The 26,195-nt window shown below is 39.6% G+C and overlaps 1 protein-coding gene across 1 annotated transcript; it reads right to left on the minus strand.

Moving 5' to 3' along the window:
- Window positions 1-19,832: 19,832 nt before the first annotated feature.
- On the minus strand, window positions 19,833-22,395 carry LOC140827458 (equilibrative nucleotide transporter 1). The gene is made up of 2 exons (XM_073190133.1): window positions 21,725-22,395; window positions 19,833-20,850 (listed from the first exon to the last, which is right to left on the minus strand). Exons 1-2 carry the CDS (start codon window positions 22,242-22,244, stop codon window positions 20,120-20,122), a joined length of 1,251 nt encoding a protein of 416 aa, XP_073046234.1. The 5' UTR covers window positions 22,245-22,395; the 3' UTR covers window positions 19,833-20,119.
- Window positions 22,396-26,195: the final 3,800 nt, after the last annotated feature.

A 26,195-nucleotide genomic window follows, 5' to 3' on the forward strand; every position in this document is an offset into this window, starting at 1 on the left:
GAGATTGTGTTTTTAGATTGACTTAGATTGAGATAGAAGAGAATGAGCGGGGTAGATGAATTTTCTTTCCTTGCATGTGTGTGCTAGCATGAGATTGATTTAATGTTGATTGACATTATGTGCTAGCATGAGACTATGTGTTACTGCTTTAAGATACATGTTTACCTGATTATGTGAGTGGAATGGGTATTATGTATTCTTGAATATAAATCAGATCTGATTCCTGATCAGCAGTAAGATGATCAGAGAAAGATTAGAACAGATTGGTTGTACTGGATTACTAATGTTTTGGTAATCAGATATAGCTCCCCGAAGGATTCCTGAAAAAGGCAGTACTTCGTATGATCAGATAGATAGATCAGAATCTCAGATAGATGTGTCAGAAACTCCAATGGAAACGAAGTTGAGGGAATTTCAGTTACTTCAGCCGCCGATTCTCAGCGGTATTGAGACATCGGAAGATTGTCAGCACTGGTTGGATGACATAGAAATACTGGTTGATTTACTTGATTGTACCGATGAACAGAAAGTTAAATTGGTAGTTTATCAGTTACGGGAGACTGCCAGAAATTGGTGGATTATGATCAAAGGCATATTAGAACTACGTGGTATTATGATCACATGGGAAGTCTTCAAAGCTGAATTCTATCAAAGATTTTTCTCAGTTTCATACCGGGAGGACAAAAGAGCAGAATTTGAGAATTTGAGACAAGGCCAACAGAATGTTGAGGAATATGTTGCGAAATTCTCTACGCTACTGCATTTTGCTCCTCATTTGGCTGGAAATGACGAAGCTGTAGTGAATCGGTTCGTCAGAGGATTGAATTCAGAAATAGTTGCATTGATGAACATGCAGCAACCTTATCATTTTGCTGATGCTTTGAGTAAAGCAAGGAGGGCGGAGGCGAGTCTGATTAGACAATTGGGAAGATTGAGCGTGAAGCAATCCCAGACACAGCAATCCCCTCTCCGATTTGAACGTGGCAGCACGAGTGGAAAGCAAGAGTTGCTAAAAGCTCGAAAGAAACCGTTCAAGAAATTAGGAAGTGGTTCCTCTAGTTCCAGTGGTTCTAGCCCGAGCTATACTGGGGTGTATTGCAGAACTTGTGGGGGGAGACATCCCACAGAGCAATGCCAGGGAGTGACTGGTACTTGCCATATCTGCAGACAGCCGGGACACTTTGCTAGAGTCTGTCCCCAGAGAGGCTTCCAAAGAGGTTAGGGAGCAGAGTCATTGGTGGTAATGACAGAAGAACAGACTCAGAACACGTCACAGGTACTATTTTTTTATGATTATATTGCATATGTATTGATGTGTACTAATGCATTCTTAATGAGTATCTGTGATTGAGTAACATGGTGATATGCTATATTTGTGGGGTCTGTGTATACTGTAGTATTGATTCCTTGGTTGTTGAGGAATATGTTGATATCAGAGATTTCTGTGACATGTTATATACTACAGTGAAATGAACCCGAGATTGGGTTAGATTATGATGTACTGGTGTTATATGATTTCGATTTCATTATTGACATATAATGCTAAACAAGTACAAAAATATTGTGGAATGTGTTCCAGAAATGGTAAGATTAAGATCAGATCTAGTTGAGAAATGAGGATTCTAGATCCAGAATTCCTTAGATCATTGTACTGTTATGACTCGATTATCACAAAAAGGAATAGATGGTATCCTTATGTGTTTGGTAGATATACTGAAATCGAGTCTAACGGTGACAGATTTTCCAGTAATAGATGAGTTGACGGATGTTTGTCAGATAAGATTTTAGATTTTCTTTATATCCGAAAGATAGATTTCAGAATTGAATCTAGAGTTGATACTGAATGTTGTTTTAGAATTCAGTACAGAATGATATTGAAGATTAATAGAAGGGTACAGATTGCTAACTCTTAGATTCAGAGATATTCTGATGATTGTATGCTTGTTATATCCATGATATTTGATATGTTAACAGCATCTGATTGATTAAATGGAATATTTGAAGATTTTATTGAATATTTAGAGAACCGTGATTATTGTATACAGAAATTAAGCCGGTATGAATCATAATTGAAACAGATTGTATTCAGAATATGTGATATCTGCAGTTTGTATACCGAATTATTTGCACAGTTGAGACAGAAATCAGCAACTGTAAACGACACAGGTAACAGATATATCAGAATTAGTAGAAATGTCAGAAAGTCAGAATTTCTGAGTTTTACAGATTTCCTTATTCTCTTATTCCCTTATTATGTTATATCTACTTGCGTATTGTGATTGATCTAAATCAGTATTTGAGACATCTTATATTGTTTGGGAGCATAGTCTATTTGCAGATGAGATATAGCAGATGATTTGGGCACTGTGAAGATTGATCAGTAGTCAGAATTATCAGTATTGCCAGCAATTGTTGTTTATGAGTTTTCTTAAACTCACTAGATCTGTATAGGTTGTTTGTATTTTTAATCTGATTGATATTACTGTGGTTTACATGTATGTTTGATACAGATTAGTGTAAACAGTCAGATATGTGATCAGAATGTTCAGAATTTGTTTGTAATAATCAGAACAGAGCATCAGTCAGAATAACAGATATTTGATTTTGTGTTATATGGGACTGATTATGCTACGATATCAGAATGTTTCAGAATTGGTTACAGATTTTGATATTGATAGTCAGAGCCGAATACCAGGTAGGTATTTCTTCTTTAATTTATGATTATTTACTGATTGTTTATGTAGAATCGTTTGAATCTGAAATCGCAGATAATGTCAGAAATACACAGTTGTGGATTCAGTTTTCATTCTTCTGATCGAGAATGTATGATATTTGAACAGACAGTATTGATATAGACAGATTAAATCAGTTGTGGCAGAAATTCTACCGAAACGTTAGCAGAAATTGTACTGATATGTATGAATCGCTAACAGAATAGACCGAAAGATAGAAATCAGAAGATCATTACAGATGTTGTATATCTATGAATAGAAATGGGAGTGCATTTCTATGGCTTTCGTCATGAAAGTACCGTCATTTTATCCAGATTGAGATATAATATGATTATGATTGACAGATTGTTCAATCTATATCAATTAGTTTGTACCAGATAACGTACAAACAGAACTAGATGACACAGATTGATGTCAGAAGAATGATCAGAATCAACAGAATGTCAAAATAGAGTATATCAGAAGGTGATTGTCTGGTTGATTTTGTACTTGTGATAGAGTATATCATGAGTTTCTTCTTAGATTGTGTTACAATTGGCAGAAAGTCAGAACGTATTGTCCAGATATTGGAAGATTTTGGTAGAGCTATATAGTGCTGGATGTTAGCACTAATTGATATGACCTAATATCACTATGTGACAATACCTATCAGCTTATCAGATTGATAATGAGATAGTATACACAAGACAGTATACGAAGAGTAATACAGATTTCTTTTGAAGATAATTCGAAGAAAGATGCAGATAGTTCAGAATGGACAGATTTAAGAAACCAACGTCGGATGATGACGATTGGTAGTTGAAGCTAAAGATTGTTTATGTCTTTGTTTGAGGTAAACAAATTTGTTAACAGCTGATGATACTGATATGTGATAAGCTATAGATTGGTTTATACGGATGTTGTATAGCCAGTATGATGAGATTGTTGTTATCAGAACTAGTTTAAGGGGTATTATGACATTATACTTCGTGAATTCTTATTCCAGACTGGAATCAGATATTTGAGTTTTGGTTTAAACTCAGTACGCATTTCTTCTCATATATCTGAATTGATTGTTGTGAGTTCGAGGACGAACTCAGATCTAAGAGGGGGAGAAATGTAATGCCCGAGAATTTAATTATTGTAATCTGATATGATTTACTGATTATGAATTGATGTAATTATAGGCGGGCCAGTTCGAGATAAGATTTGAGCAAGTATATGAAATTATACAATTTGGGCCGAAGGTATAGCGCCGGGCGAAAATGTTTGTCCGCCCGAGCGCCATTGAGTGTTGGTAGAAAGCCGAGAGTCCTTCGCCCGGGCGGAACTTTTTGTTCGCCCGAGCGCGCATGAATAATGGATGAGGGCCGAGAGTTCTTCGCCCGAGCGGCAACTTTTGTCCGCTCGAGCGAGCGACGTGCAACACCAAGATATATGCCACGTTTCAGATGTGCATGCGGTATATATATATATGTTTAAGCATGAAATTCTTCATATTTCAGCCGAGGGAAACGAGAAAAGCTTAAGGAGAAAGCTTTAAGTTTCTTCGAAGACTATTATTGTGATTTTGTGTAATCCGTCTGTCTGATTTTAAATCCGACTACAGTACTGTGTTCCTCTCGACATGAGCTACACAAGGACGTAAGTTTTGTTACGTTTAGACAAGATTTGAATTTATGATATTGTCAGAATTGAATATGATTCAGATATAGTGTTTCTGCTACCGTAGATATTGTAGAATTGAAGTCAGATTAAAGAACAGACCGTTTCTGTAATTGTTATGATTTTTGAAAAATATTGACTGAGATTCTATATCAGAATTGTGTTAATATTCAGAGTATGAATTATGTTGACACAGATTATGAGTGCCAGTATTATATATGTGATGTTCAGATTGACGGGGTTATTCAGATTGTATTATTATGCCGTCGAAACATCAGTTGAATTAGATTGATCAGATTCAGATATGATTTCGATTTGATTGTGATATTATTGATAAGACTCAGATTGTATCTTGTTCAGATATTGATCAGATTGTATACTGAATTGGGTATTGATCAGAACAGATTGTGTATTGAGTTAGTCACTGACACAGTGTATTCGATATTGTCATTTCAGATTTGATATGGACAGAGTTGAATACCAGACTTCGTCTTCGTCAGACAGGGACGACAAAGGTATAATTCATGTGATATTCGGGAAGCATAACTCAAATTAGATTAATTTGAGTTTCCCAATAAAATCACATACTAGATTATTGTTTATATTGTTACCTGATTATGCTTTGATTATAGAATTGTATTCAAGCAGATAAGATAATTGAGATATTCAGTTATGAATATGATTATGCTTTGTTTACAGATTCTTATTCATTGCATCTAAGATAGGAGAGTCTTTGACAGGCATTGTCAAATAGCTAGACGTTTCGGTGTATCTCAGCATAGGAGTAGGTATTACTCTTATTGCCGCCGTTGATACAGCTCAGACCGAAGTCTAGGAATGAGACGTACATTACCCCGATTGGAGGGTAGGTAGTGACGTCTTATTCACCCCGGGATCCCTAGGGTTATAGATCGAGTCAAGTCTAGACATGATTTGATTAGGACTTCATGCTTATATGGATGTGGTTCCTAGATCATGGGACCCATCGTTATTGCTTCCAGTTGTGCTAGCATGTTTTAAGATGTAGATCGTTTATATGCATGTTTATCTGATTTGAGTTACATGCTTATTTGATTAATTTCATAGATTATGAAATATATTGTGTTTATACATGATCGCATGGTTTATGAATTAGTTTGTTTACATACATGCTTACCATGTTTTATACTGGGATTTATTCTCACCGGAGTTATCCGGCTGTTGTCTTGTTTTGTATGTGTGCATGACAACAGGTGGGGCTGGATCAGGGTCGAGATGACGATGAGAGAAGACGAGTTAGCATGGTGATTCCGGACTTGTAGCAGACTTGGTTTATTACTTGAATTTAGTACTTGAACCTTAGACTTAGGTTGTACAGTATTGTACTTTTCTACTGAACTGTAGTTTTTATACAGAAATGTATACTGTTTAGATTCCATTACCTTCCGCAGTTACATTTTAAAAAGAAAAATTTTTAGACCCTGTTTTATCTTAATTGATAATTCAATCCCAACGATGATTAAGAAGATGATTAGCGTCCGGGTCCCCACATGCCACTATCAGGTACTTCTGTCACAAGATTACTCGTCTAATGCATGCTCTTATAACTCCATAGAACAAGCATTTAAATCAAATCACTAAACACAATGATAAACAAATAATAAGTATGTGATTTAGGGAAACTCAAGTACATCCTACTTGAGTCGATGTCCCAATACACATTGATTTATACCTTCCGTTCGTAGTCTCGGTCTGTAGCAATATCAGTTCTGAACTCAAGACTGTCTCTGTAAATCTGAAACGGTATTTCGAGAATCATAATATCAATATTCAATTCTCAATTTAACACTGAATCTGATTAATCTGGATTTAATTCAAATCATCGGCATAACGGTACAAACTCAGTATCCCCGTCAATACCACACCACCAGATAACAATTCCCTCAATTCATAATCGATACCAATATAATCTGATATCATATCTCAGTCAATTAATTTCAGAAAATCACAACAATTCCATAATCAGTCCGTTTCATAATCTGACTTCGATTATATGATGTCCAACATATCAAGAACAGCATATATGAATTCTATTCAATTTTGACAATATCATAATTTCAAAGCATGTCAAAACGTAGCAAAACTTACGTCCCGTAGTAGCCTGCGTTGATAGGAACACAGTACTGCAGTCGGATTTAAAATCTGACGGACAGATTGAAATATAAAGGCGTAAGGATTTCAGAAGCTTCTCTGGAGCCTTTTTCTCCGTTTTCTTCTGAAGGAATTGAACGTATATATGCATATATATATCAAGTTGGTCGGTTAAAGAAACGTGGCTTGTTTCCTTGAATTTCGGTCGGCGCTCGGGCGGTAGTAATTTACCGCTCGAGCGCGGCCCTCTCTGTCCAAACATTTCCGAATGCACCCTTGGCGCTCGGGCGGTCAAAAACTACCGCCTGGGCGCCACACCTTCTGTCCAAGATGTGTTTCTATTGAACTTTGGCGCTCGGGCGGTCATTTCTTACCGCTCAGGCGCCACTTGTTCTGTCTAAAAATTTGCACCCTTCATATATAATCTTATTTCGTGTCCCGATTAATCCTTTCATAATCATGTCAAATTTTAAGTCAATAATTACAGATTACTAGGATTAAATTTTCGGGCATTATAACCCTAGTCGTCATCGTCGTCGCCGGAGCTCCGTCGTCGGATTCCGGCCAACATGCAAATTTTTTTTTTAAATAGTGGGTTTCGGGCAGCCTGAGCTGCCCGAAATAACCCCTCACATGGCCTGTAGTGACCCGTTCCAGAATCACCTACTAATCAGAACTTAAGCATGCAAAATTAACATTTAAAACTGAATCAGGTAAACAGCGGAAAAACAGTAATACAACCCAATCGAATCTGTAAGTACAAAATACTTAAACAACCAGATCGAACTAAATACCAAGAACAAATACCAACAACTACAGGTCAACCTCTGCCAGCTCCCTGTCCACTCCCTCCTGGACCGTCTAACCTGAGACCTGCCCCATCGAATAGGGTGTCCAAAACAGAGATAAACCGAGGACGTGAGCATAAAACGCTCAGTACCGAAAGCATGAGTATACAAGACTATGACATGCATGTATGCAAAATGTACTGGATACCAGGATCTGGGTATATCGAAATACTGCTCAGACAAATGACGTCAAGGTATGTAGCACTCTGCGCCGTCGCACCAGGAGGTGGCTCCCATACCAAAATAAACCTGTGGATATACCGGTGACCTGACCACCGTCGGCCAACGGGGTCCAACCATCCACAACAAACGAGGGCTGAGCACCCTCTCAACAGGCTATCTCAAAGATAATCAGGCTCAACATGATTATGCAAATGCCGCATAATAAACCATGCATCATATGACAGATAATAATGCAACATATAAACATGCAACACATAGTAAAGCATACTCAATCCTGCTATCTCGGATAGTACTTTCGTACCTCAAACCAGTAGATCCTAGCAATCAGCCCTAGAATCAAGCCTACAATCCAAGTGATACCATATCACTAAACCACATCTAAAAGCCTTAACTAGACTAATAGATACTCCCAAATCTCAAAGGGAACCCAGAACTATACCTGCGTCCGTAGTCAGCCTACTGATGCCGCTAGCCCCCAACTAGAGCACAGCTCCGCTACAAAACCAGTAGCTCCCCGCTAGTGCCCGAACCTCGGGAAAAGACTAGAAACCCATCAGAAACGACTAAAACGCTCTGGAACTCTCGGAATTGGCGAGTGAAAAGTGAAGCCTCGCGCTTCTATTTATAGACAACGATCGGACGATCCGATCCACTTCGGACGCTCCGATCCGGTACACTTCGGACGATCCGATCCACTTCGGACGATCCGAACATTGCATGTCTTCCACGTGTCCAGCCACCTGTCTTCGGACGATCCGAACCCTGATCGGACGATCCGAACTCTGACATGACATGACTCGTCTGACTCCGAACAGAACGGACGATCCGAACCCACTTCGGACGATCCGAACCAACTTCGGACGATCCGAACCCGGTTCTGTCCTTCCGATCCCACCGAAATACAATTAATCCAATAATTAACTCAAATTAGGCATCGGGATACTACATTCTCCCCCTCTAAAAAGGATTTCGTCCGCGAAATCGAGTCTGAAGAATGACAATTCTGAACAACAATACATTCAACTTAAGAATGAATTACAACTGAAAGCACAACTGAAATTACAATCATAACTGAAAATACTACAACTAGAACAATTCTGGATGCTCTGACCGCATGCGACTCTCTAGTTCCCAAGTAGCTTCTTCAGTACCTCGGCGCTGCCACTGCACTAAGACAAGAGGAATAGTCTTATTCCGCAGTACCTTATCCTTCCGGTCTAAGATCGAAACCGGTCTTTCCACAAAAGACAAATCCGGATTCAGCTGAACTTCTGTTGGATGCAAAACATGAGACTCATCCGCTACGTATCGTCTCAGCAAGGACACATGAAACACATTGTGAACACTAGACAGATACGGTGGCAAAGCTAATCTGTAGGCCAAATCTCCCACACATTCTAAGATCTCAAAAGGACCAATGAATCTCGGAGATAGCTTACCCTTGAGTCCAAATCTCAGAATCCTCCGAAAAGGTGATACCTTGAGAAACACTTTCTCGCCTGCATCAAAATGAAGAGGTCTGCGCTTGGTGTTCGCATAACTTGCTTGTCGATCCTGAGCAGTCTTAATCCGCTGTTTGATCACAAGAACTTTGTCCATGGCCTGCTGAATCAATTCTGGACCCTCGACCTGTCGTTCTCCGACTTCTTCCCAGAACAGGGGAGTACGACAACGTCGACCATACAATGCTTCAAACGGAGACATACCAATACTCCTATGAAAACTGTTGTTGTATGCAAACTCTATCAGTGGCAGATGATCCTGCCAAGCTGGCCCGAAATCCATCACACAAGATCTCAACATATCCTCAAGAGTACGAATAGTCCTCTCTGACTGACCGTCAGTCTCTGGGTGATATGCAGTACTCAAACTCAAGGTAGTGCCCAAAGCTTGCTGAAAGCTGCCCCAAAATCTAGACGTAAATCGAGGATCTCTGTCACTAACGATACTCACGGGCACACCATGAAACCGTACAATCTCCTGAATGTACAACCGTGCCATCCGATCGAAAGTGAAATCTCTGTTATACGGAAGAAAATGGGCAGACTTAGTAAGTCGATCCACTACCACCCAGATAGCATCTCTATTCCCCACAGACATAGGCAAGTGAGTCACGAAGTCCATCGTGATATGCTCCCACTTCCACTCTGGAATAGGAAGATTCTGCAACAAACCTCCAGGTCGTCGATACTCAGCCTTCACCTGCTGACAGACTAGGCACTTGGAGACATACTGATAAACATTACGTTTCATACCTTTCCACCAAAATCGAGTCCTCAAATCCTTATACATCTTGTTGCTCCCTGGATGAACACTCAACTTGCTACGATGAGCCTGGGACAAAATCTCCTCCCTCAAAGTGTCATCTTCCGGTACAACAACACGACCAGATAAGCACAAAAGACCCTCGGACTGATAGTGGAATCCAGAAGTATTATCTCCATCAGCCAACCGAGCTAATTTCTGAACCTTAGAATCAGACATCTGAGCATCTCTAATCCGAGAATACAAAACTGGCTCGGACAAAATAGTAGCTATACGGATACTCTCTGTTCCCTTCCGATGCTTACAATTGAATCCCATCGAACAGAAATCCTGAATAATCCCAGATACAGCACAAGTCTGAAGAGCAGATAACCTCACCTTGCGGCTAAGAGCATCGGCCGTGAGATTCGCAGATCCTGGATGATACTTGATCTCACAATCGTAATCTTTGAGTAGATCCATCCAACGACGCTGACGCATGTTCAACTCAGCCTGAGTGAACAGATACTTCAAACTCTTATGATCAGTGAAGATCTCAAATCGCTCACCATACAGATAATGGCGCCAGATTTTCAAAGCAAAAACGATCGCTGCTAATTCCAGATCATGAACAGGATAGTTTTCCTCATGAGGCTTTAACTGTCTCGACGCATAAGCAATCACATGCTCATTCTGCATCAGAACACACCCTAGTCCCTGCAAAGAGGCATCGGTGTAAACACTGAAACCACCAGATCCAGACGGTAAAGCCAAAACAGGCGCAGATGTCAAACGTCTGCGAAGTTCCCAGAAACTCTCTTCGCACTCTGATGTCCACTCAAATGAAACATCTTTCCGAGTGAGCTGAGTGAGTGGCTTAGCAATCTGAGAGAAGTTGGCAATGAAACGGCGATAATACCCAGCCAATCCCAGAAAACTGCGGATCTCGGCTACTGTCGTCGGACGCGACCAGTTCAATACCGCTTCCACCTTGCTCGGGTCAACTGAAACTCCCTCGCTAGAAATGACATGACCAAGGAATACAACCCTGTCAATCCAAAACTCACATTTACTCAACTTCGCATAAAGCTGATTCTCGCGAAGTGTCTGTAAAATAATCCTTAAGTGTTGTGCGTGTTCTTGCTGATCATGCGAATAGATTAAGATATCATCTATAAACACCACAACAAACTTATCCAAGAATTCCCGAAAAACCCGATTCATCAGATCCATAAAAACTGCTGGTGCATTCGTCACCCCAAAAGGCATAACCAGAAACTCATAATGCCCATACCGGGTCCTGAATGCAGTCTTCGATATATCTCCCTGATGAACTCGAAGCTGATGATAACCAGACCTTAAATCAATCTTGGAATACACAGAGGTACCTTGCAGTTGATCAAATAAATCATCAATCCGTGGCAACGGATACTTATTCTTTATCGTCGCACGATTCAACTGCCGATAATCTATGCAGAGCCGCATAGAACCATCCTTCTTTTTGACAAAAAGAACTGGTGCTCCCCACGGGGACACACTGGGTCGAATGTACCCCTTGTCAAGAAGATCCTGCAACTGCTGTTTCAATTCTTGCATCTCCGATGGAGCTAAACGATAAGGAGCCCTAGAGATTGGTGCCGTGCCTGGCACTAAATCAATGCCGAAATCCACTTCCCGAACGGGAGGAAAACCAGGAATCTCCTCGGGAAAAACATCCGGAAAATCGCAAACCACTGGAATGTCACTGATACCGACACTAACTGCGGACGAATCAATAGCATAGATAAGGTAGCCTTCCCCGCCCGACTCTAAAGCACGACAGGCTTTCAGAGCAGAAACCACAGGCATCGGGGGTCGCGCTCCCTCTCCATAGAAAAACCAACTGTCGCCCTCAACTGGACGAAACTGCACAAACTTCTGATAACAGTCCACAGTAGCTCTAAACACAGTCAGCACATCTATTCCCAGAATGCAATCAAAATCCTCCATCGCAAGAATCATCAAATTAGCAGTTAAAATATTACCCTCAAACTCTAGAGGACAACCCAAAACTAGACGTTTAGCTAACACCGAATGACCCATCGGTGTGGAAACAGATACCACAACGTCCAAAGAAGTGAAGGGTAATGCATGACGCTTAGCAAACCTCGCAGATATGAATGAATGCGATGCACCAGTGTCAATGAGAACGTAAGCAGGTAATCCACATAATAAAAACACACCTGCGATAACTCTCTCGTTCTCCTCAGCCGCCTGATCCTGGTTAAGAGCAAAGACCTGCCCTTGAGTACGCGGTCGGAGGTTAGAACCCTGAGTAGACTGTCCCTGCTGTGGCCTCTGATGAACTGAAGCCTGAGAACCAGATCCTGATCCTCCGCCCGTCTGTGGACAATCTCTCTTCATGTGGCCCATCTGACCGCACTTGTAACAAGCACCCGCAACCCTGCGACAACGCTCCGTCGGGTGATCCTTCCCGCAGTGCTGACACGGGCCCCTCTTCTTCCCAAAATGGTGAACTCCTCCAGATCCAGAGGAAGAAGAAGTAGATCCAGCCTTCTTAAATGCTTGGGCGCGGGGACCCAAAGAACTAGTAGGACGAGCAGACTGCATGGCTCGACCTCTCAACAAACTGCCCTCAGCCTGGCGACAACGATTTACAAGGCCCTCATACGATGTCGGATCATCGCAGACAACAACCCGATCATAAATCTCCTGATTGAGGCCCTGAAGAAAATGGTTATACTTGGCACTAGCATTGTCACTGACATGCGGAACATATGGAAGCAACTCAAAGAACTTCTGCTGATACTCATCAACAGACAAACTTCCCTGCTTCAGATTGATCAACTCAATCGCCTTGGTCTGCAGAAGAGCTGGCGGAAAGTAAAGCAACATGAAAGCGGCTCGGAAATCGGCCCAAAGAACTCGACCCTGTCGCTGAACTATCGGTGCAGAGGTAGACCTCCACCACTTGCGCGCACCACCCTCCAGCAAGAAATCAAGGGTATCAATCTGCTGCTCCGCCGAGCACTGAAAAGTCTTGAAGCAGCTCTCCATCCTCTCAAGCCAGTTCTCCGCAACATCCGGAGTCTCACCGCCCGAAAGAGGTTTCGGCCCCATCTGCAAGAACCGATGCATACTAAAACTCCGAGGCTCATCACGACGGTGTTGACGACGTTCTCGATGCTCTCGACGACGTTCCCGATCGTCGCGGTCTCCCCAGCGTCCAACGCTTCCATGACTACTAGCATCGTCGTCAAAACTAGACATCTCTTAGCTACAAAAGTTACCAGAGATTAAACCCAAAAGAACAGTTCTAAATCCCAAAATCTTAATGCATGCTCTGATACCATAAATGTAGTGACCCGTTCCAGAATCACCTACTAATCAGAACTTAAGCATGCAAAATTAACATTTAAAACTGAATCAGGTAAACAGCGGAAAAACAGTAATACAACCCAATCGAATCTGTAAGTACAAAATACTTAAACAACCAGATCGAACTAAATACCAAGAACAAATACCAACAACTACAGGTCAACCTCTGCCAGCTCCCTGTCCACTCCCTCCTGGACCGTCTAACCTGAGACCTGCCCCATCGAATAGGGTGTCCAAAACAGAGATAAACCGAGGACGTGAGCATAAAACGCTCAGTACCGAAAGCATGAGTATACAAGACTATGACATGCATGTATGCAAAATGTACTGGATACCAGGATCTGGGTATATCGAAATACTGCTCAGACAAATGACGTCAAGGTATGTAGCACTCTGCGCCGTCGCACCAGGAGGTGGCTCCCATACCAAAATAAACCTGTGGATATACCGGTGACCTGACCACCGTCGGCCAACGGGGTCCAACCATCCACAACAAACGAGGGCTGAGCACCCTCTCAACAGGCTATCTCAAAGATAATCAGGCTCAACATGATTATGCAAATGCCGCATAATAAACCATGCATCATATGACAGATAATAATGCAACATATAAACATGCAACACATAGTAAAGCATACTCAATCCTGCTATCTCGGATAGTACTTTCGTACCTCAAACCAGTAGATCCTAGCAATCAGCCCTAGAATCAAGCCTACAATCCAAGTGATACCATATCACTAAACCACATCTAAAAGCCTTAACTAGACTAATAGATACTCCCAAATCTCAAAGGGAACCCAGAACTATACCTGCGTCCGTAGTCAGCCTACTGATGCCGCTAGCCCCCAACTAGAGCACAGCTCCGCTACAAAACCAGTAGCTCCCCGCTAGTGCCCGAACCTCGGGAAAAGACTAGAAACCCATCAGAAACGACTAAAACGCTCTGGAACTCTCGGAATTGGCGAGTGAAAAGTGAAGCCTCGCGCTTCTATTTATAGACAACGATCGGACGATCCGATCCACTTCGGACGCTCCGATCCGGTACACTTCGGACGATCCGATCCACTTCGGACGATCCGAACATTGCATGTCTTCCACGTGTCCAGCCACCTGTCTTCGGACGATCCGAACCCTGATCGGACGATCCGAACTCTGACATGACATGACTCGTCTGACTCCGAACAGAACGGACGATCCGAACCCACTTCGGACGATCCGAACCAACTTCGGACGATCCGAACCCGGTTCTGTCCTTCCGATCCCACCGAAATACAATTAATCCAATAATTAACTCAAATTAGGCATCGGGATACTACATGGCCTTTTATTTTGTTGCAAAAATCATCTCATGCGGTTAGAAATCGACCTCAATATAATATCATGTATATGTTACAAAAACTAGTACCCTTAGCTCATGATACCACTTGAAAGGGATCGGTTTTAAGGTGTTCAAATGCGCAACGGAAGTTCAAAATGTTTTCAAGGCATGAAAACCGAAATTTTAAAGAAAAAATTTCTTGAACACCTCATGTACTAGCATGTAACATATACAAAAACACAAAATTATGACATTCATAGTGTGTTTAGAAATATATCTATCAATCACAATGAGTTGATGATGGATCCAACCAAGTTGTAAACAACTTGGCTCTTGAAAGGATCAACTTCTACAAGCTTCCTTTGAACACTACTTGTTCAAAAATCAAGCCCACCACCAACTAGGAAGATACCCTCATATTTTGCACTAGAAAAATATGAGGATTTGTTTCTCCAACAATTGAAGAACAAAAATCCCCCGTTGGAGCAGATCTTTCGGCTGCTAAGCGTGGTGAGAAATTTCGGCCAAAGTGAGGGAGGGAAAGAGGTTGGAAGACTTTTCTTGGTCCTTGAAAAAGTTGAGTTAAGCATGTGCATGCCATGCCTTGGTTATACAAAAAGTTGTCTCCCAACTCTTCACCTCCCATGCATGCATTTTTATTTGATTTTTAACAATTAAAAAATCCATGAACTTAATTTAATTATCTCAAACAAATTTGAGACTAATTAAACATTACTTGAATTTACTCAAGTCACTAGTTGAATAAATATTTTACTATTGGGCTCTACAAGACCCAATATGATTTAATTAATTCAACACTTGAATTAATTTAATTATTTGGACTCTAGTAGACCCACTAGGGTTTAATTAATTCAACATTTGAATTAATTTAATTTAGTCCATAATAATGTTTATGAAAATCACAATTTTCAAATACATTATTTATTTGGCCAATTTTTAATTTAGGAACACTACCACAAATTAAAAGTTATGTTTCCCTCATAGAAGTCATACTTCTATTTTTCCTTACGCTTATAAACTCCTTTATAAGCCATTCAACATATTGAACTATTTTACTTCTCAACGGGATCTAGAAAGATAGTACTTGTGTGGCCCTCAATGGTTCATTGATACAATTAGTTGTGGGTTCACATCTCCATGTGATTCGGACTAAACATGTCCTTATATGAGCATACCTCAATTGCTCCATTCTTACTTATCAACTCCTTGATAAAAAAAAAACGCCAGAACTCAAGTCTGATATTACCCAACCAATCATGTTAAACGCCTAGCAGCATCTCTTACATGATTCCCTAGGTATCAAATGATAGTGCCTGCAAGAACCATTCAATTATGGTTAGCGTACAGAACGGTCCCTTCAACTCATATATCCCGATCGATTCGACAACCATTGGTATATCGAGAGTTGTCAATGAATCGATACTATATGTCATGTTGTAGTTGCATCAATGGTGTAATCTATGAAACCACTTTCATAATTACCACCTTACTCTGATCAGAGATTTCATACTACATACACATAGGATATCCATACCCGAAGGTAAGCGGTGAATCACCGACTACAATGCATCGACTCCTATATGTTTCGACAAAACACCCAACCTTGCCACCTGATGACCCCTTGAGAGTCGGTAAACAAGTCAAAGTGTAATGCTAGCACATAGAGTCTCAATGTTGTCCCGGGTCATAAGGACTAATGGTGTACAACCATAAACTAGGACGTTTCCACTCGGTAAGTGAGAATCACTTGGAAAGTCCTTTATGGAGGGTTGTTCAGTGCACTCTACCAGGAGCATCTATCTGCATGCTCGGACATCATAATGTCCCCTACCAATGAAACATGGTACTCACATTGCAGATACTAGTCTCGAAATCGAGCGGCCTATATCTTTCTTAGCGGCAGCTGAATCGACTAGAAACTGTTTAGAATATACAGTATTCCAAATATGAGTTTCATGATACTCATCATATGAGCATCTCATATTCTTTCTACTATTTGTATATTCAAGGGCTTTATCTATGCAATTATCATGGGTATACAGATAAAGATGTGCCAAAATAATAATTTCGAATATTATTAAAATAAAGACTGTTTATACATAGAGTTTCATTGTGAACACTCGGCCAATACTTGGCTCGACGTGCACCTACTCTAACACTTGGTTGGCTTTTAGCCAATGGCCTTGAACTGGACAGTACCTCATCGAGTTGGGAAGGTCATGTTTTTGGCCGTTCATGATTCGGATCATTTTTGAGGGCGTACGAGAAATTACGGTGCGATGTGCCAAATTGACTCTCGAAAGAGCGTTTCATGTTTTGGCCTCCATTCACCAAAATTTCGGCCCTTATCATTTTTGGAGCATTACTTCATCATTTTAAGTGTATTTTAATCATGACTAAATGAGGGTTCGGTGTTCGTTCGAGTTGGCACGGAGACTTGATTAAATACGAAGTCGTGGGGCGTAATTGTCTCGTTTTTGGATTCAACTACAAAGTTTGGTCAAGAAAACCATTTGCATATTTTTCATGATAAAGTTAGGTCGCAGCGAGCCTGAGAACGATCCAATCCATGTGGTAAAATAATACATGATATTTCATTATGTCATTTAATTATATTACGTGCATAAAAATATAAACTATTCATTTTTTAGATTAATGCGATATTGCTTGTGGCCATTTCACTATAATGGGAGCATTGTATTATCCGTTCGCCAGTTACCGGTCAGTTCAGTTCAGTTCCACCTAGTATACTGTGGCATTATCTGATCAGACGTTCATTACTTCACCCGGTCGCCAGTTATCAGTTCAGTGCAAGGGCCACTTGCGTAGACCATAATCTCACCAGAAAATTACTACATGCTATTTCATTACAGGGCTCCAAGTAGCAAACATTTTCACTATGATTTCAGTTCAGTTATGCACGTATTATAATTAATCATGACACGATATTTTACGTCATGCCTCATGATATTTTTATTCCCATGCAACTTTATTATATTATTTATTCGTTATTTACAATATATGCATGATGAGTCTTTAGGCTCACTAGACTTGATTGTTGTAGGTACTGATGATGTCGGGGCCGAGGGCGGGGACCAATGAGCTAGCTTGGGTCGGCAGTAGTAGAACCCGAAGACCTCATTTACAGCACTTGCCAATTTGATGCTCAAACATTTTTATCAGTTGTTGGATAACTTTACTTGTCACTTTGTGAGCAATAATTTCTTCCGCTGCTATCTTTAGACATTAAACTTGATTTATCAGTTTATTTTGTGAATGAGGCATTTTAATTACTTTAAAAAGAAAATTTTTAATTTTTCCGCAAATTTTCAAACACGAATTTTCGGGCCATTATATGGGGTATGCTCGAATAAGGACATGTTTAGTCCCGAATCACATTGTGATGTGAACCCACGGCTAGTTGTATCAATGAACCATTGAGGGTCACAGAAGTGCTAACTTTTTAGATCCCGTTGAGAAGTAAAATAGTTCAATGTGTTGAACGGCTTATAAAGGAGTTTATAAGCGTAAGGAAAAATAGAAGTATGACTTCTATAAGGAGAATGTAACTTTTAATTTGAGGAAGTGTTCCTAAATTAAAAGTTGGCCAAATGAGCAATGTATTTGAAAATTGCGATTTTCATATACATTATTATGGACTAAATGAAATTAATTCAAGTGTTGAATTAATTAAACACTAGTGGACCTAGTAGAATCCAAATAATTAAATTAATTCAAGTGTTGGATTAATTAAACAACATTGGACCTTGTAGAACCCAATTAGAAATAATTATTAAACTAGTGAGCTTGAGTAAAATCAAGTAAAGGTTAAATGGTCTCAAATGTGTTTGAGACATTTAAATAAAAAGTCCATGTGACTTGTAATTGTTACAAGCCCAAGTAAAATGCATGCTTGGAAGGTGAAGGGTTGAAGACAACTTTTGAGTTAATTGCATGGCATGCTCATGCACCTTTTTGGCTTTAACTTTTTCCACAACCAAGAAAATACTCCTCCCTCTCTCCTCCCCTCATGTTGGACGAAATTTTATGCCCTATTCTCCACCATTTTTGCTTCTTCTGTTGTTGATGAAAGCACACACTTCTCAAAGAAAAATGCTCTAATTTTTCTAGTGCGAAATTAGAGTGGATCTACCTTATTAGTGGTGGACCTAATTTGAAGAAAGGAGTCCAAAAAAAAGGTGAAGCTTGAAGATTGTCTTGTCATCAAGAGCTAAGGTGTTTACACTTTAGTTTTAGCCATAACATCAATCTTTGAGATTGATAGGTAAAGATTTCTAAACACTCTATGTATGACATTTTGATGTTTTTGTATTTGTTACACACTATAGTTGAGGTGTTCGGTTTTCATGCCTTGAAAAGATTTTTGAACTTCCGTTGCGTATTTGAACACCCTTATTCGATCCCCTTACAAAGACAACATCCATGACGAAGTTGGCTGGAGATCGTTTTGTTGCTTTAGTTTTTGGCTCACGTTTTTGTTGCTTTCTTGACTACGTTTATTATGGTTATCTGTTTTAGAAAGCGTTTATTTTCTCAACGTGTTGAGGAAATTGATTTTTGTGAAAATCACTAGTGATAGATTTTTATAAACGTTTTGGTTTTTAGTGATTTATTTTTGCCCTGAGGCACAGACAAATTTAATCTTGTCCATCTGTTTATTTAAAGTGAATTTGTGTTACAAACTTTAATTTTCCGCTGCATGTTGTTTCAAATGTAGTAACATTTGTCACAACACTTAATTCTGATAAAACAAAAAATCATAATCTTACTTTACTGTTATCATATTAACGTACATCTGTCAAACAATATTTCTTACACAGTTGATTGACACAGCTCCAACGATTAATTGTTCTCATCAGATAAACTGGGTTATTTACAGCTTTTTCACACCTTGGCTTTTGAACTGTAATCTTTCAAAGAAAATGCACGAATCTTTCCACTCGTCGCTGTGGAATTCAACCTCTCGACTCTAGATCCCTCTCCGACTGAGCCATTTTGGAACCATCTCGATAATCTACGTTTGATTATTCTGTATTACTTGGGTACGGTCGCTTATTTCCAAAATTTGCAACAATTACAGCTAAACTTGCATTATCGATTCTGGGAAACTGAGCATGGGAGGAATTTTCATTCGATGCTGCTTTTACATAATCAACAGTAGTAACGTTTAATCAGTAAAATCATAAGTCCCATCACGATATCATATGTTAGCATCATATATCGTAATATCTTTACAGACTCCTCTTCGAGCATGAAAGAATTCACTGTGAAAACCATGGTGAACGAAATTTGAGCAGATACGGGAAACGAGTGAGACCACGATTTACGTATATTAACTGAATTTTCATACATTTAGGGTCCAAGTGACACAACACTAAGCAATAGGAAGTATAGTACATACATAACCACGATATTTTTTTAAAAAACATAGATAACAACTTTTTGAGTACCGTGAATCACCACAATTCACAAGTACATGAAAAGGTTATAGTAATACGGATGCAAGAAAAACTTAAATAATAAGAAAGTACTAGGTGGAAAAGTGCAGTTGGCCAATTATCCGTCTCTCTTTGATTTAGTCATGACTTCTCTATAAAAATTTACAATACCCAGAACCAAGAAACAACAGAGCCGATTGCCAAACCAGCAACCAAGTACAGCACAATCACGATCCCTGCAGTTTCCGAGTGCTGCAACAGGACAGTTTTTGGAGCTAAAATCATTAATACACAAGTGAAGTATCCATTTGTAAGTCCCAAAAGACATGTCAAAACAGTAACCGGAACCTCAGTTCTGAAAAGATCGGGACCATGCAAGCAAATGTAGAAAAGTGGTAGAAACAACAACCTTCCAAAGGATGCCCAGATTGCCAATTTTGCATTCTCCATGAGATACAATGGAGTCAAAGTTTTGCCAACCAGATCAAACAAATTATACCCAGTGATCAAAATTATAGGGTACCAGTCTTTCAAAACCTTAGAATGCACGTCCTCTGTAATGGATCCGGGAAAAATACATAATGTGACGACATATATAATCATAATGCCATAACCGTACCATTTCACTGCCCCCACAACATCCCATAAGGTATATCTCCATGCTTTTCCAGTTAGATCACCTTTCTGTTCTTTCTCCTGATTCACGGCTTGGCTTTTCAAATCATTGAAGTATTTTATAATTGGAAGCCTATGAGCTAAATTATAAAAAATAATGTTCAATAGCATCACTATGATACTGACAATAAAATAAACGTTCGCACTTCGTCTCAGTCCACTGGCATCTTGAGAATATAAAGCCTTTGTTAAAACTCGTAAAACTGAGACAAGGACACCTGCACTTTGAAATTAGGGTGTTAAGATTTTACTGGCACATACTTGTTTTGAAGGCATCTTATGGCAAAAAAATTAACAGCAAAGAGAAGTAGTTGAACTCGCAAAACTTAGACACATTACTTAATTAAAGAATCTCCAAGAAAAGATTTGCCAAACTATTATGTGCTACAACTCTCTCTTTATTCTTCATTTAGTAGGATTATAAACGTGGAATCTCTTTACAAGTAAGATAGACCAGAACAGGTCAATCCATCTAACTGTTGATTCATAAGTTGACACACACAAACACAATGTGATATAATGGAATAGACTGGACTCCATGTTTCTACATTAAAAAGCTATGCTCTGACTAATATCGAGGATAAAAAATCATAAATGTGGACTAATATAAATACTAAACCCTCCATGTTTCTATGTTAAAGCTAAACTCCTATCAATGTCTGAGGATAATGGATTAAATCAAATGCTAAACCAACATCTTCCGAATTTCAAGTTTCAACCTAAAAACCCCATAAAAGAAGTATCCATAACCGGTTGAAAAGATGAAATGCTGACCACAGCTTAACAGGCCTTAATTTAGGAGTCCCTTGATAATCAATTCAATCTTTCTTTTCTATTTCACATTGAACAAAGCAATTTGTTAAAACCTTTTAGAAACCAAAGAAAAAAAAACAAATCAATTTTAAACATCACTCCATCAATTCATACTAAATTCCACATTTCAATACCACAAACCAATCTTTTGCACATATTTGACCAACAGAAACAAAAAATGAAAAAGAAAAAAGAGAAGAAATAACACCATCGAAAGCGAACACAGACTCCAAAATTTCACTACATCATACAAAAAAAAAACGAACAAAAAGTTTTCACCTGAAGCAGCAGTTCCAGCAACAACAGCTTGCATATATCTCTCAGGCAACTCCCCAGCTTTCCCCACCACGCTCCCTTGCACCAACCCGTCAGCCAATCCGCACAATCCCACCATCACAACTGTCCCATAATACCCACTATAAACTCCAACTCTTCCCTTCACATACCAAGCATCAATCAAAGGCACAGCCAGAAGAGCCACCAAGAACAGCGCGTAGCCCAAATTGATCCTCACAACAGAGTTCCATTTGTGGGCAAATGCAACGATAAAAAGCAGAGATGTGAGGCCCACAAGCATGTATACAATGGCAAAAACCCGGTCAACGGAGGCGTCCGGGTACAGGTAATCGAAGTAGTCAACAGCAGTGATGAATGCGTTCCATGGGAGAAGGTACCCCGCGCCTAATGTGAAGTATATTACGTAAGCCAAGTGGAAGGAATCCCTAGGTATTTTCGGAGGTGGGTGGGGAACTAAAAGGCCGGAGGATTCGGAATCGCCATCGGCGGAGTTGATACCCATCGGAGGCAGCAGCAGTGGCTGGGAAATATCCGGCGGATTTGTTGGAATTTGGATCTACCGGGCGCCGATTAAAATATCTACGCAGACCACCAAGCAGATCGGGTTTGACGTTTCAAAAAGCCCTATCCTTGACCCTGACTTTCTTTAACGATTTTGGTGACGGTTACTGTTTATGAACTATGGGTTAGTTACGATTACGTTAACCATTAGTTCAATCATTATAATTTTAAAATAGTTTATAATTTTGAATCTAACTTATATTTTTAAAATCATTTTTAACTAATTTTTTTTACAAGTACAGAAAACTAATTTGAAAAGTTTCAATTTCTGTGAATTATACATATATTTTTCAATAGTGGATAATTTAGAGTCTGATCCCGTTCTTTGAGCTCTTTTTGCAGCTCGTGTCCAATCATCTAACAATATTGGGGATTCTAAAGAATTTGTAATTTTTTTTATCGTTTCACATCTAAAATATTATCATATGTGCTAAATGTTGCTCCACATCACAGTTGATACAAGACAAGTTAAGATGTAAGGTCTAGAAAATTTGAGTTACGTAACCTGACTCTATGTAATCTAGGGTTTTATTAAAATATGTGTTTCGTTATTTTATTGCATGGATATGGGATTTGGTTCATAGTTTATTTAAAGTTTCATGCATTAGGGCTTTAAATTGTATTTCGCGTTCGAACGAGAAAAACGGAGACCCGACATATTTAGGAAATTTTTTTATATCAAATAATTATTTTTAATTATTTAAATTATGGTTTAATCAGAGGAGATTTTGGAAAATGGGCCTTGTTGAAGTATTTTTACTCGTCGGGTCATATTTTAAACCGATACACAAATTTAATCAAGTCGGAGGGCTTTTTGAGGGATCGAGAAATATTTTCAAAAACGTACCTAAATGAAATATTTTTCGATATTGTTATTAGACTTGATAGGTTTATTTTACAGCTTAATGGTCCCAAAACCCTTTTAATCCCTTTATTTTTAATTAAGGGCTCATTTACACCTTTTATTATGATTTAAACACATCATTACCAAACCCTAAACCTATTCTAAACTCTCGGCCGCCCCCTCCCTCACATCAGCAGCAGCTTTTCATTCAAATTACAGTAGCCACTCGAAAATTCCCCTAGGTTTTCAAGAAAGCTCCTTCCCCGCCTATCCGGTGCAAGTTTGACGCATATATGTCAAGGTTTTCGAGCGTATGAATACAAAGGCATGCCATAAATCTCATTTTTCTCATCATTCACAGTACTTTATGTTGGTGTGTGTTTGCATGAGGAATGCATGAATCTTTTATGTTGAATCGTTTATGCATCGTTTTGTCCGCAATTATGCATTTCTTGTCATGTAACTCACGTTTTTTGTTGTTTTCATGTAAGGGGCTACCGATTTGTGATGCTAGGGGGCTGAACACGTCGAGGGTTAAGGTATATAAGTTCTGGAGTCGAGGTTCAATTGAACTATGGTGAGGTCTGATTGAACCTAGGTTATGTTTGTGAGGTTTGCGGCTATATCGAGCTTGGGGGTGAGAACCGGCTGTAGGGGAGCCTATCCAAGCCATGGTGCAGTCCCTAAGGAGGTTGAGACATAGTCTAGGAGGGCTCAACTTCGGCAGGTCTTGTTGTAGGGGTCAGTCGATGCTCTTGTACCGAGAAGGGTTGAGGTTTGGCTTGTTTTCGGGTGAATCGCATGGGAATGTTTGCATGGGCAGTATGTGTGGCTAGGGTTTGTCCAATAGGGCGTCCTTGGCGTGGTCTTAGTCCTAGGTGACATTATCTCAAGGTTAGTTCGAGTCGGTAAGCTCTAGGATCGAAATATTGGGGGCTCGAGCATTAAGGTTTGTAGAAAATCAAAGTGCCAAAAATCCAGCAACTTTCATGGGCTGTTCGTGGGTGTTAAATGGTCTGGTCCAGGTGGTTTAGGGTCTGGTATGGTACGGTTAAGGCATGGTTTAAGTTTGGAAAGAATTGGTTGAGTTTCGGTTTAATTCGTATTAAAATCGTGACCCAATCCAAGTTTAAAAACGAATTGTAGAATTTCTTGCATGGGCTCGAGTTTACGTCTAAGGAACGATTATAATTATGTTTTGAGGTGATTTAAGGATTTGGGTTGGCTTCAGGTCGAAATTTTTAGGTCCATGGGTAAAATGGTCTATTATGGTTTCTATGGGCAAAATGGTCATTTTGCACCCTGGCCGAATTAGCAGTCCTGCCAACGACCTGATCACAATTTGACATGTTTTAAATGTATATGTTATATCGACATGACTTTTTATGTATAAATGAAAAATACGTTGCATGCTTGATTTTAAGGAAATTTACGTATATGCATGATTTTTTTAAGTGATGAATATTTTGACATGTTTTAAAGTATGAGAGTTTGTTGTGACTAATACCAACACGAATACGAATACGAACATGTAAGGCCAAGGTTCAGTGGATGGGTAAAATTGTCGTTGATGTCCCCGTCGCAAGGTCCCACAGTTATATGTAGATGGATCCATCGAATAGAGCTGATACGAAAGTTACAACTAATGAACAGAATTCAAATAAAGAAAATGAACATGTATATGTGCAAGGGGATCGATTAAGGTACACGAATGCGCAACGGAAGTTCAAAATTCGATTTTAACAAGAAAAATTCGAGCACCTCTTCTAAGATGTGTAGCAAATACGAAAACATCAAAATGTCATACATAGGGTGTAATGCCCGAGAAATTTGATTATTGTAATCTGATATGATTTATTGATTATGAACTGATGTAATTATATCTGGGCCATTCCGAGACCAAATTGGGCAAGGCATATGAAAATGTACAATTTTGGACCGAAGGCTTGGTGCCCGGGCGGAAGTTTTTGACCGCCCGAGCGCCATTGAAGAATGTCAGAAACCCGAGCACCTCAAGCCCGGGCGGAAGATTTTGACCGCCCGAGCGCGATTGTATAAAATGAGAGGGCCGAACATTCTGCGCCCGAGCGGAAATTCTTGTCCGCCCGAGCGCCAATCGAGATGAATGAAAAGTGTGCCACGTATCTTGGCCATGCATTAGGATATATATATAGTATGTAATCCTTCAGAATTGATTAAGAAACGAAGAAAGGAAGCACGAGAAATCTTCCAGAAATTCTTACGCCTTTAGATTTCGATCCATCCGTCTGATTTTCAATTCGACTTCAGTACTGTGTTCTTATCGACGAAGGCTTCAACTGGACGTAAGTTTTATTAAGTTTTGATATGATTTGAAATTATGATACTGCCACAATCAGATATGATCCATATATGTTCTTCTTGCGATATCAGACATTGTATAATCGAAACTGAATCGAAGAACAGATACCATATGAAATTATTATGAATTTTCAGAGTTGAATTGATTGTGATTATACCGATTTGATATCAGAATTATGTTGTTATCGATTATGAGGTGTTGGGATTGATATTTGATTGATACTGTATTGCTGGGTATATTGATATTATTCAGATTTGGATCAGATGAGTTGTTGATTCGTATATACTGATATTGTATTGCCGTAATTGGGAGATTGTGTTAGAGTAGGTGCCCGTCGAGCCAAGTGTTGGCCGAGTGTTCACAATGAAACTCTATGTATAAGCAATCTTTATTTTAATAATATTTGAAATTATTATTTTGGCAAATCTTTATCTGTATACCCATGCTAGTTGCATATATAAAGCCCTTGAATATACAAATTGTAGAAAGAATATGAGATGCTCATATGATGAGTATCATGAAACTCATATTTGTAATACTGTATATTCTAAACGGTTCCTAGTCGATTCAGCCGCCACTAAGAAGGATATAGGCCGCTCGAGTTAGAGACTAGTATCTGCGATGTGAGTACCATGTTTCATTGGTAGGGGACATTGTGATGTCCGAACATGCAGATAGGTGCTCCTTGTAGAGTGCACTGAACAACC

This window comes from Primulina eburnea, chromosome 3 (assembly GCF_022965805.1).
Source record: "Primulina eburnea isolate SZY01 chromosome 3, ASM2296580v1, whole genome shotgun sequence".
Lineage (NCBI taxonomy): Eukaryota > Viridiplantae > Streptophyta > Magnoliopsida > Lamiales > Gesneriaceae > Primulina > Primulina eburnea.